Source organism: Microtus ochrogaster, linkage group LG4 (genome assembly GCF_000317375.1).
Source record: "Microtus ochrogaster isolate Prairie Vole_2 linkage group LG4, MicOch1.0, whole genome shotgun sequence".
Lineage (NCBI taxonomy): Eukaryota > Metazoa > Chordata > Mammalia > Rodentia > Cricetidae > Microtus > Microtus ochrogaster.
In genome coordinates this window covers 22,365,126-22,377,904 of record NC_022030.1, presented here as the reverse complement: position 1 = coordinate 22,377,904, position 12,779 = coordinate 22,365,126, and the positions used below count along the sequence as shown (strand labels likewise).

The following is a 12,779-nucleotide window of genomic DNA, read 5'->3' as shown; positions in this document are numbered from 1 at the left end:
AGCTGACCGTGTGTATGGCTCCTGACGGAGCTGACCGTGTGTATGGCTTCTGACGGAGCTGACCGTGTGTATGGCTCCTGACGGAGCTGACCGTGGGTATGGCTTCTGAAGGTGATGACAGTGTGTTTGGCTTCTGAAGGAGGGTTGGGAAGGGTCCTGTAGCTTCCGCTTGCTTATCTCAGGGCACGGCTATGGGGAAAGGGAGGTCCACCTGCACAGAGGCTGCCTCTCTGGAAAGGCCGTGTGAGGTCAGGTCTGCTAGTCACAGTCCCCAGGGCTGGGCGGACAGCCAGCATCACTCCAGCCAAGTTCTGAGTCATTTGGACATCCAGCCTTGTCATGCTCTTAAAGAAGAAAGTGCCAAGGAAACGGTGGAAGAGCTAGACTTGTTTTCACTCTTCTGCTCTGATGGGGTTCTGGGCTGGGGCCTCAGGCATGCTGTGTGTATGCTTTCTACTTCCCCAGTCCTTGGACATTTTATCTTTGCCATGGCGCAAGTGTGGAAGTTGGAAGCCAGAGAAAATCTTGCAAGAGTTATTGTGCTCCTCCTACAATGTGGGTGCTTAGAATTGCACTCAGTCTCAGCCGCCAGCACTTTTACCCAAGGACCCAGCTCACATGCCTTTTGTTCATTTTGAAACAGGATGTTGGGTCTCCCAAACTGGCCTTGAAAGTCTCTGTGCTGAGGATGATCTTGAACTCCCAACCCTCTCGTCACCACTTCCAAGTGCCTTTTCCTGGGGCTGGGGGCGGAACCCAGGGTAGTTTGCACACTAGCCACGCATTCTATCCTTGACAATAATATAAAAAAACCACCAAACAAAAAACAAAAACAAAAACAAACAAACAAAAAACCACCAAACAGTCCTTGTTCTGACCCTGAAAGAGTCAGATAGAGAATATATATCAGGACTGGGGCTTTGTGTGGCGCTCCGGAAGCAGAGGCAGGAGAATTGCCATGAGTTCTAGTCCAGCCTAAGGGGCATGCCTAGACGCTGTCTCAAACAGAACAAAACACCAAACAGCCAGGGCTGGCAGGACATTCTTTTAAGCCCAGCACTTGAGAGACAGAGTCAGGCAGACCTCTGGGTTTGAGGCTGGTCAAGGTTACACAGTGAGTCCCTGTCTCAAAGGGTACAACAAAAGCCGTGAAAGCAGCCGGCTGTGACAGCATGTGCCCGAGCTGTGTGCATTTTTACCCTGGGAAAACAAACACAGGACTCTTCACACCAAGCAGGGCATTGCCAGCAGACAGAAGGAACACTTCCTCTCAAGTCTTGCTCTGTGGAGCAACTGGTTTATGTAAGGTTGATCACGGGCTTTGAGGCAGCTTCTGAGTGCCTGACCACATCTCTTTTCTTTAAAAATTATTTTTTTATTGTTATTGGAGGCATGAACATATGGAAGTCAGAGGACCTTGTGGGATCAGTTTTCTTCTTCCACCTTCACACAGGTCCCAGGGATCGAACTCGGGTCTTTAGGCTTGACAGCAAGCACTGTTAACTCTGAGCAGTCTCACTAGCCTGGTTTATATTTTCTCTTATTCTGTCTGTCTCTTTGTCTCCTTTACTTCTGAGGATCCAGAGACCTCATGCACTCTAAGAAAGACTTCTAGACCTCCAGAATTCACCCTCCTTTAAAGACAGGAGTCTCCATATGTACCCCAGACAGAGCCTACAATCCTCCTGCCTCAGCCTGTCTAGTGCTGGGATTTCAGGCATAAGCCATCAGGATCTTTTCTTTAAAAATTTAAATTTTGCTTATTTATGAGTGTTTTGCCTGCTTGTAGATCTTTGTACTATGTTTGTGTACGGTGCCTTCGAAGGCCAATAGAGGGCACTGGATTCTCTGTAACTAGAGATAATGTTGTGAGCTGCCCTGTGGGTGCTAGAAACTGAATTCCGTCCAGGTCTTTTGGAAGAGCAGCCAATGCTCTTAACCACGGAGCCATCTCTCCAGCCCCAACCAGCACCAGATCTTAATATCACAAAGACAACCAAAGCTACAGAGAAACCCTGTCTCAGAAAAAAACAAAACAAAACAAAACAAAAAACAAAACAAAAACAAAAGAAAGTATCAAGGGATGAAACCAGGTGAGTTCTTATTATTTAGACTGTGGGAAATCCACGGTGTAGACTGTGGGAAATCTCTGAAAAGTGCGTTGGAGCAGGACCATTGCAGAATTCTTAAGGAGCTATCCGAATGCATCATGTGATGTAGGGACCCTAGATTTTTTTTTTTTTTTTTTTTTTTTGGTTTTTCAAGACAGGGTTTCTCTGTAGCTTTGGAGCCTGTCCTGGAACTCCCTTTGTAGACCAGGCTGGCCTCGAACTCACAGAGATCCACCTGCCTCTGCTTCCCGAGTGCTGGGATTAAAGGCGTGCGCCACCACTGCCTGGCGGGACCCTAGATTTTGATTTGTATAAATCAACAGGAAAGACTACATTTATGAAATAATCAGAAATATTTGAGTACTGACCAAATATTAAATAATATCTTAAAATTAATGCAACTTATTTCTTATGAATCTTATAATTCATCTATTTGTATTTTATGTGCATTTGTGGTGTGGGAGAATTAAGTAATATCTTAAAATCAATGCAACCTTGTGAGTTTGAGACCAGCCTGGTCTACGGAGCTAGTTCTAGGACAGGCTCCAAAGCCACAGAGAAACCCTGTCTCGAAAAAAAAAAAAAAAAAAAAATTAATGCAACTTGTTTCTTATGAATCTTTTCTTATAATTCATTTATTTGTATTTTATGTGCATTTGTGGTGTGAGAGAATGGTCTGTATTCTGTCAATTATATTTTAAATAAATGCTGATTGGCCAGTAGCCAGGTAGGAAGTAGAGGTGGGTCAATGACAATAGGAGAATTTTGGGAAGGAGGAAGCCTATTCCTCTACAGTCCTGACCTGGTCACAGAAGAAGCAAGATGTGACTGCCTCCGCTGAAAAAGGTATCAAGCCACGTGGCTAACATAGACAAGAATAATGGGCTTGTTATAAGTTATAAGAGTTAATAAGAAGCCTGAGCTAATGGGCCAATCAGCTTATAACCAATGTAGACCTCTGTGTGATTTTCTTTGGGACTTAACAATTGCGGGAGCTGGGTAGGACAGAAACCCCCGTCAACACATTTGTGTGTTGCCTGCATGTATGTCTGTATGATGCTGGATCCCTTGGAACTAGAGTTACAGACAGTTGTGAACCGCCATGTGGGTGCTGGGGATTGCGCCCAGGTCCTCTGGAAGAACAGTCAGTTCCCTTAACGCTGAGCCATCTCTTCAGCCCCCTTAGGGCAGTTTCTTAAAAGATTTAATGTCTTTTACAGAACCATACAAAACCATTTCTGAATGAGATGTTACACTGCCCGAAAGAGGCAGGCGTGATTGCGCATGCCTGCAATCTTAGCATTTGCCAGGCTAGCTACAGCTACATAGCAAGACTCTGTCTCCAGAAACGAATTACTCCGTTAAATAATACAACGGGAGACGTTTAATAAACAAAACAAGAAGGCCATATGATGACAATTACCAAAACTGAATCAGGCATGACTTGAGGTTGCAGGCCTGCAGTTCCGGTACCCCGTGCACTGGCTAGAGTTCGGGTTAGCCTGGGCTATGCAGTGACAGGGTTTTCACTTGCGCAGCACTGCCATCCTCTCAGCGGGCAGCCAGATCTCCCACTGCACAATTCCTGCTGGTACTGGGTGGGAGGAACCCACCTGACAACTAAGTCCGCTCGGGAACAGTAGGACGGAGCTGAGATATCGCGATGCTTTCTGGGAAATGAAGTCCTTTTCATTTGCGGGACTCCCGTTCTGCAGGACTGCAGGCCCCACAGCGTCTGAGCGGTGCGCTGCTGCCCCCTGGTGGAGGCTGTGAGGTTATGGTCCAGGCTAGGGTCATTGCAGATGAGGGAAGTGGAGACCTGGTGTAGACCTGGAGAAACTGTAGGAATCCTTTCTAGAAAGGATGGACAAACCCAGAGGAGCGTTAGGGGGAGAAAGCGTGATGGTTTAAAAGCAGGCGCAAGGCCACGAGGATTGCAGCGCGGTCTATTCTGGCTGTGCATAACACCTCGCTGTACTTTTTAGCTAATGATGAGCAAGCATTTCTGTGGGCCAGTTGCCTCTCTAACAGAAGCTAATAGGCCCAGCAACTGTGTGTGTGTGTGTGTGTGTGTGTGTGTGTGTGTGTGTGTGTGTGTGTGTGTGTGTGTGTGTAGGTTTATTGTCGGTCCTGCTTCTGAGGAGGAAAGCTGTAGCTCATTCATCTAAATAGCCAGAGCTGGATGCGAACCTGGGCTGCCGGGCTCCAGAGTTTGCACTAAAGCTTACTAACTACACCTCTCTTAACTAGTTAATTATCCCAAGGTTTTAACGGGCACGAAAAGCAACTCATTATTAGCATGCAAATCCTTAAATCAGAAATTTAGCTCAGCTCTGGACCACAGGCTGCAGTCGGTGCGTTTGGTGATGCCGGTTAGGTTTCTGGTCAACAGGAGTCACGGGAGGGATTGCTTTAGTTACGGCCACTCCTATTCAAGCGTGACCCATGTTCCTCTGCTGATGACATCCCTGGCAAATCTGGCTATTTAGTTTCCTCTTCGCCCACTGCCCGCTCTGCTTACCTGGAGTGCTTCAGATCTAGCTGTGTTATTAATACTGGAATATTACAGAAGACACGGCTCAGGGGTTGAGAGCTTCTGTACAACAGACTTTTCCCAGGGAGGCAGGAAAAAACGTCTACCCGCCCCAAAGAGGGAGCCCATGACAGACCAAAGTGCAGATACCACTAAAGTCCAGCTTGGTGAACCAATGAGCTTGATTGGGTTATTTAAAGGAATATGGGTGAGGGGTCACTTACAGAAGCGGAAATGACTCAAAGACAGCTGCATCCACCATGCCCGCCCCAGCATGGTGACAGCTCGCCAACACTGTGAACTTGGAGCCCACTGCACAGCCTGCAGTCTGCTCAACAGGTTGGAGAGTGGCCTTTCCAGGCGCCTCAGGTGGTCTGAGCATCTTCCAGGCATTTCAACTGATCTCTGCTTCTTGCAGAAGCCTGGGCTTGTCTGATTGACATGCAGCAGGTTTCACTGCTTAAATACACTCTTGGGAGGAGCCTAGTGAATCCGGTCAGTTTGGGGGACCTCCTGAAGCTATTTTGGGTGTTTATTTATTTATTTTAACAAGACAGGTTTTTCTGTGCAGCTGCCCTAGCCATCCTGGAACTCACTCTGTAGACATGGCTGTCCTTGAACTCAGAGATCTGCCTGCCTCTGCCTCTCTAGTGTTGGTATTAAAGCATACACCACCCAGCTAATTTTAAATTTTTTTTTTTGTTTTTTTTTTTTTTTCGAGACAGGGTTTCTCTGTGGTTTTGGAGCCTGTCCTGGAACTAGCTCTTGTAGACCAGGCTGGTCTCGAACTCCCAGAGATCCACCTGCCTCTGCCTCCCAAGTGCTGGGATTAAAGGCGTGCGCCACCACTGCCCGGCCTAATTTTAAATTTTTAAACAAAACCCAAGAAGGACTAAAAATTTGGTTCAGTGGTAGAATGCTCAAGGCCCTTGGTTCAACACCCAGCATTGCAAAAAGAAAAACAAAAAAAAAAACCATAACTAAATATACAAATAAATTGCCAGTCTGCTCCTAGGGTGCAGTTCAGGGGTAGAGTGTGACCAGAGAGCAGCAGTAAGAGAATGGGGTGGTGGTTTGGTGGCTGGGGGCTGGCTTAGAGCACATGAGGAGCTGCACTGCATGGCCAGCAATGGCGCGCGCACACACACACGGATTAATCCATCCACTGTCAGCTCACCAGCGATGGCGTTCACACACACACACACACACACACACACACACACACACGGATTAGCCTGTCCCCTGTCAGCTTACCAGTGATGGTGTTCACACACACACACACGGATTAGCCCATCCACTGTCAGCTCACCAGTGATGGCGTTCACACACACACACACACACACACACACACACACACACAGAGATTAGCCTGTCTGCTGTCAGCTCACCACTTCACAACCATGAGTCTTTTCTTTTTATTCAGTTTTTAAATTTTTTGTTTGCTTTTTGAGAAGGGTTTTGTTCTCTGTGTGGCACTGGTTGTCCTGGAACTCATTCTGTAGACCAGGCTGGCCTCAAACTCAGAGATCCACCTGCCTCTGCCTCCCGAATACTGGGCATGCACCACCACCGTCTGGTTAAAATTTTTATTTTTTTTATTTTTATTTTATTTTTTAGGTTTTTCGAGACAGGGTTTCTCTGTGGTTTTGGAGCCTGTCCTGGAACTAGCTCTTGTAGACCAGGCTGGTCTCGAACTCACAGAGATCCGCCTGCCTCTGCCTCCCAAGTGCTGGGATTAAAGGCGTGCGCCACCACTGCCCAGCTTATTTTTTTATTTTTTGACATTAAAAAATATCTGTGTGGGAGCTGAAGAGATGGCTCAGCAGTTAAGAGCACTGACTGCTCTTGCAGAGGACCAGGGGGTTCAGTTCCCAGTACCCACAGGGCAGCACGCAACTGTCCAGTTCCAGGGGACACCTTCACACAAATGCACATATAAATTATTCTTTTAAAATCTATGTGTTGTGCTGTATTTATGTCTGTGTACCACATGCATTGACTTCCAGGTGTGTTCGACTAAGCCTGTGGCTGCTGGGAATTAAACCTGGGTCCTCCGGAAGAGCAGTCGGTGCTCTTAACCACTGAGCCATCTCTCCAGCCCTAACTGGGAGACTTTTGAAGCACTCCCGGAAAGATTGTGCTGGAGCTTGGTAGATTTGTGTGCGGTAACTGTGGCTCTTACCGGGAGTATACCGGCGGAGCACAAGCTCCTCCTCCCCCTCTAAGCTCCATCGCAAGGAGTACATATGAGCTCGGGTCCTTGGTGCTCAAGGGTGAGCTCTCTTGCTGAACTCAGGCTGGCAGGTGTTATTTGGATCCTAAGTGTCCCCCAAAGACCCTTAGGCTGAAGATTGGTCACCAGCCAGTGTCACTATTGGTTTTTTGAGACAGGTTTCTCTGTGTAACCCTGGCTGTCCTGGAACTCACTATGTAGACCAGGCTGGCCACCTGCTTCTGCCTCCTGGGTTCTGGGATTAAAGGCAGCCCTGCACCACCACTGCCCAGTTTTCTTTGTGGGTTTTGAGGCCAGGTCTCACCGTTCCTTCAGGCAGGGCCTTCAGCTCACTGAGTAGCCAGACCTGTCTGAGGAGGGAGGATGGCAGGCCTGTACCACAAACCTGGCCTGGCTTACTTCCTTAAAACACCAACCGGGGCTGGAGAAATGGCTAGGCAGTTCAGAGCCGGGGCTGCTCTTCCAGAGGACCTGGGTTCAATTCCCAGCACCTGCCTGGTGGCCCCCAATAGAAACTCCACTTCTAGGGAACCTGATGCCCTTTTTGCCTTTGTGGGCAAAACATAAGAACAAGTCTTAGAACGCAAAGGTCCCTCGGGTGCGGGTCTGCAGCGGATCTCACCAGCACCCTCCCTCCTCCAGGGCTCTAGCTCCTTTCACAGCTGGCTGAGCTAACAGCCTGACTCCCAGGTTCTCCTAGTTTTACCATGGGGTCACATGACAACACCCTGGCCAATGAGTTCGGAGCAAGTTTTGAATTGTGCCTCTTCCAGGTTTGTACTCCAGCCCACGTAGGTTTGGAATTCCTCATAACCCGGACTGTCCTCCAAATCACCAAGGCTAGCCTTCTGCCTCCGCCTCCTGAATGCTAGGACTTCAGTGACCTACCATGCCGGGCTCTGGTGCTCTTCCTTAAAGGCTGCTCCTGGATGTGGGGTAGGAGAGGATGGGCATACACCAAGGTGTACAGAGACGGCTGCTGACACGGAGATCATCATACTGGGGAGTAGTATGTGAGCCCCTAAAGAAAGTGACTCAAACTGCAGGGAGGGCGTGGTCACACACACCTTTATTCCTAGCACCTTAGGAGAAAGCGGTTAAGAAGGATCTCTGAGTTTGAGGCCAGCTTGACCTACAAAGTAAGTCCAGGTCAGACTATGTCTCAAAAACAACAACAAAGCCGGACCTGAGCTTTCATCTTCAGAAGCCCCGCTGTCTTGGCTGTTACAGCAGCAGAGTATTCAAGAGGAAGCTGTATGTAGACTGTGATTGCAGGACGTTGATGGGAGCCTTCACGAGCTGCGTGCTGGGATGGATGCTGGTCCTCTGCTACTGCGCAAGCACTTTTTTTAAATTGATATTTATTGAGCTGTACGTTTTTCTCTGCTCCTCTCCCTTCTTCAACCTTCCCCCAAGGTCCCCATGCTCCCAATTTACTCAGGAGATCTTGTCTTTTCCTACTTTCTACTTCCCATGTAGATAAGATCTATGTGAGTCTCTCTTAGTGTCTTCATTGTTGTCTAAGTTCTCTGGGATTGTGGTTTGTAAGCTGGCTTTCTTTGCTTTATGTTTAAAAACCACCTATGAGTGAGTACATGTGATAGTTGTCTGTGTCTGGGTTACCTCACTCAAAATAATGTTTTCTAGCTCTATCCATTTTCCTGCATAATTCAAGATGTCATTATTTTTTCTGCTGTGTAGTACTCCATTGTATAAATGTACTACATTTTCCTTATTTATTCTTCGGTCGAGGGGCATTTAGGTTGTTTCCAGGTTCTGGCTATGACAAACAAAGCTGCTATGAACATGGTTGAGCACATGTCCTTGTGGCACGATTGAGCATCCTTTGGATATATACACAAAAGTGGTATTATTGGGTCTTGAGGAAGGTTGTTTCCTAATTTTCTGAGAAATCGCCACACTGACATCCAAAGGGGTTGTACCAGCTTGCATTCCCACCAGCAATGCAGGAGTGTTCCCTTTACCCCACAACCTCTCCAGCATAAGTTGTCATCAGAATTTTTTTTTTTTTTTTTGGTTTTTCGAGACAGGGTTTCTCTGTGGCTTTGGAGCCTGTCCTGAACTAGCTCTTGTAGACCAGGCTGGTCTCGAACTCACAGAGATCCGCCTGCCTCTGCCTCCCAAGTGCTGGGATTAAAGGCGTGCGCCACCACCGCCCGGCATCATCAGAATTTTTTATCTTGGCCATTCTTACAGGTGTAAGATGGAATCTCAGAGTTGTTTTGATTTACATTTCTCTGATGATTAAGGATGGTGAACATTTCCTTAAGTATCTTTCAGCCATTTTAGATTCCTCTGTTGAGGGTTCTCTGTTTAGGTCTGTACTCCATTTTTTAAAATTGGATTATGTGATCTTTTGGAGTCTAATTTCTTGAGTTCTTTGTATATTTTTGAGATCAGACCTCTGTCTGATGTGGGGTTAGTGAAGATCTTTTCCCATTCTGTAGGCTGTCGTTTTGTCTTGTTTACTGTGTCCTTTGCTTTACAGAAGCTTTTCAGTTTCAAAAGGTCCCATTTATTAATTGTTTCTCTCAGTGTCTGTGCTGTTGGGGTTATATTTAGGAAGTGGTTCCTTGTGCCAATGTGTTCAAGTGTGCTTCCCACTTTCTCTTCTATAAGGTTCGCACTTTTTTTTAAAAGTTTATTTGCATGCATTGGTGTTTTGCCTGCATGGATGTCTGTGTGAAGGGGGTCAGATTTTGGAATTACAGATGGTTGTGAGCTGCCATGTGGGTGCTGGGAATTGAACCCAGGTCCTCCAGAAGAGCAGCGAGTGCTCTTAACCACTGAGCGCTGAGCTGTCTCCCCAGCCCCATAGCAAGCACTCTTAGCCAGGAGCCGCCTCTCCAGCGCTCAGGATATTATAGTAAGTAAAAAGGTGTAAAGCCACTGGGTGCTAGTGGCACACACCTTTAATCCCAGCACTCGAGAGGCAGAGGCAGGCAGATCTCTGTGAGTTCAAGGCCAGCCTGGTCTACAAGATCTAGTTCCAGGATAGGCTCTAAACCTACAGAGAAACCCTGTCTCGAAAAACAAGCAAAACAAAAGGTGTAAAGCCATCTCTTGGAGGAATCCAGGTGTCACCACTTCATCCAGATTTTTTTTTTGAAGGGGTCTTTTTATGTACTTCTTGCTATTCTTGGAACCCACTCTGTAGACCATGCTGGCCTTGAACCAGAGCTCTACCTGCCTCTTCTCCTAAAGGTGTGCCCAGCAACACCGCCCACCATGAATCACTACCATGATCTTCCCGAATCAAGAGACTCCCACATCCTCCTGGGTTCTGATTAATTTAATGCACAAATCTCAAAAGTCAACAGCAGACAGAAGTGAACAATATTAAACGGGGAGGAAAGGGCCACAGGCGGACAGACAGAGGGGCCCTGTCAGGGCCGCAGCAGGGGACCACATCCTTCCTTCAATGTCACATCTCGTCCAACCCGTAGTCCTCCTCGGGGAAGTCTCCCACGGTGACAAGAGCTGGCTTGACAAAGGCACCGTACTTGGGCTGGCATTCAAAGTAGCGTTTCCCATCCACGCTGCAGGGCGGGACGGGAAGGCAGCAGTGAGGGGCTGAGGGGCGGCTGCTGGCTCCCACATACACGGACAAGCACACACAGCAGCCGCCACACGTTACCTGCCATCATTCTTCCCTAAGGGCTCGTCGTACCGGACGCCAACCCAGTAGCCTGGCTTGAAATCTGTAAGTCCTGCCCAGGAGAGAAATCTCGGTGAAACCTCTAGATGGAGCTCGCTTCTGGGTTCCTGCTTCCTGGTGGAGCAGAAAGGCTGCCGTGGAGACAGACTCCTTCCTCCACTGCTTAATGGGCAATGTAGCATGGATAAGCCAGGCTTTGGGTTAGTGACTGACTGCACAGATTCCATAAGAGCTGGGCAAGGTGGTGCACACCTTTAATACCAGCACTTGGGAGGCCGAGGCAGCTCAGCCTCTGAGTTTGAGGCCAGCCTGGTCTTCCATGATGCTGTGGCCAAGTACATGGAGCCAAATGGCCATGAGCTGAACCCTCTGAAACGATGAGCCAAAAGACATCTTTCGGAAAGTTCTGTCAAGTTTCCAGTCACAGTGACAGAAAGACACCTACCTACATACATGACAGTGCCTCGGCGAAGGGATTGGCCAGGTGCCTGCACCTCACAACGGCTACCCACAGAGATGGCACTGGCTTGGGCCTTCTCCTCGCTGAGGCGCTGGGCGGCTTCAGCCTCTCGCTGTGCCCGAAGTTCTTCATTGTACGGGCCTACCTTGCTGCGCTTCATGAAGGACCGAACTGTGTCTGCGGGCAGGATGGGGACGGGGATGGGGAACAGGGTCAAACCTGACCTTCAGAGCACGTTCCTCCCATAAAGGGCTGACATTCATGCAGAAATTCTATTCTGAGTATTTAAGAGCTGCCACCACCAGATACCCTCAAGCCTCTCCCCTACTTTCCTCTCCCTACCCCTATCTGCCTCCCGTCCCTCACCTGACCCTATTTCTCCACACACCCCTCTGGTCTGGTATCCCGTTCATCTTCATCTGGCTCCTGAAGTGCTCCCCTGTCTACCCACTCTGACCTTTCCTCAGACGCCTGCTCCAAATGCCACACCACCCTGTACACATCCCATGCCCTCTTTACCACTACTCCCTCAACCCAATCCCCAACCCACCTCGAGTCCCCGTCTTTCAGAGGCTCCTTTGCCTGCCTAACCCCAACCTGCCGGGCCACTCCACCCCAGCTGCCTGGACTTATCTCCCAGTCTGTCTCTGAGTCCCACCTCCCACCTCCCACTCTCCAAGGCCCACTTCCGCTGCCTAGCCTGTGATGGTCCCACTGTCTCTCCCAGCCTTCTGAACCCCACATGCCCCTTCCAGCCCTGCCCAAGCACTCTGTACTTTGCCTCCGGTCATAAGCTTCTGATGAGATCTCGAATTTCTCCACCTTGGACACGTCCTCATATTCTCCAAGCCGGACGCCACTGTGGTCAATGACCTTTGGTAAGAGGAGGGGGGTCAGTGGGGACCGGGGTCAGTAGAGAAGACCTGGGATGCTGGCATCAAGTCACACCCTGGTACAGTCTGGAGACTAGCAGAAGCCACACTCCTCCCCTGCCCGCCACCAGCACAGCAGAACAGACACCGGCCACTCCTCTTCCTCACCCCCAGCTCAGCCCCTGGATACTGCATCTGCCCCCAGATGTCCTCCACACACTGGCGTCAACATCACTGATGTGGCCATGCTCCTGAAACCAGCTGGAGATCTCAAGTCTGGCTCACATCCTTCCTCTGAGGGTGGTCCCCACCTCCAGAACCAGGATCATCTGGGTCTCTGGTTTCCCTGTTCTGCCTGTCCTCCATCTGGCTTCCTGCCTACAACCTGAAGTGACATGAACACCCGAGGCACAGCAGACCCCTCATGCTCAGCGCCCTCCTAACATCCACTGTCCCCCCCAATAGCTCCCGGAAGCTGCATGGCACCTGCTCCCAGAAATCCTCACAGATCTCACTGAAGGCCCAGCCTCCCCAGCACCCGAGATGCCAAGCTCTCCTGCACAGCCCTCATTCTCACAGATTTTCCTGTCTGGTTCTGTGATCATTCAGCCAATGCCACCATACCCCATGGGTAGGGCTAACACACAGGCCTTCTGGGTTATGTCTTGTAACTATGCCCAACCCAACACAGATGTTTGAAGAACCAGTAACAGGATACATGAACAGAAAAAAATGACCAGTTCTCCAGGCTTAGTGGCTTCTGGAGTCAGGGCAGACCCAGGTCAAAATTCTACCAAGAGTTCACCCTTAAGAAGGTAAATTCCAGGGCTAGAGAGATGGCTCAGCAGTTGAGAGCACTGGCTGCTCTTCCGAGGTCCCAGGTTCAATTCC

General features: G+C 49.0%; 2 protein-coding genes across 3 annotated transcripts in view; one reads left to right on the top strand and one right to left on the bottom strand.

Annotated features, from left to right (window-relative positions):
* The window catches only part of LOC113457658 (zinc finger protein 420-like), a 1,205,902-nt gene that overhangs the window by 43,231 nt on the left and 1,149,892 nt on the right, over nt 1-12,779 (top strand). The gene's annotated exons all lie outside the window — the stretch shown is intronic.
* Nucleotides 10,175-12,779, bottom strand: part of Tbcb (tubulin folding cofactor B) — a 6,011-nt gene continuing 3,406 nt past the window's right edge. For both annotated transcript variants that reach the window (XM_005361262.3, XM_013351567.2), the window contains exons 3-6: nt 11,793-11,889; nt 11,002-11,193; nt 10,536-10,608; nt 10,175-10,437 (exon numbers count right to left, since the gene is read on the bottom strand). In XM_005361262.3, the coding sequence (XP_005361319.1) occupies nt 10,323-10,437; nt 10,536-10,608; nt 11,002-11,193; nt 11,793-11,889 (477 nt within the window). In that variant the 3' untranslated portion in view covers nt 10,175-10,322. The remainder of the gene's footprint in view (nt 10,438-10,535; nt 10,609-11,001; nt 11,194-11,792; nt 11,890-12,779) is intronic.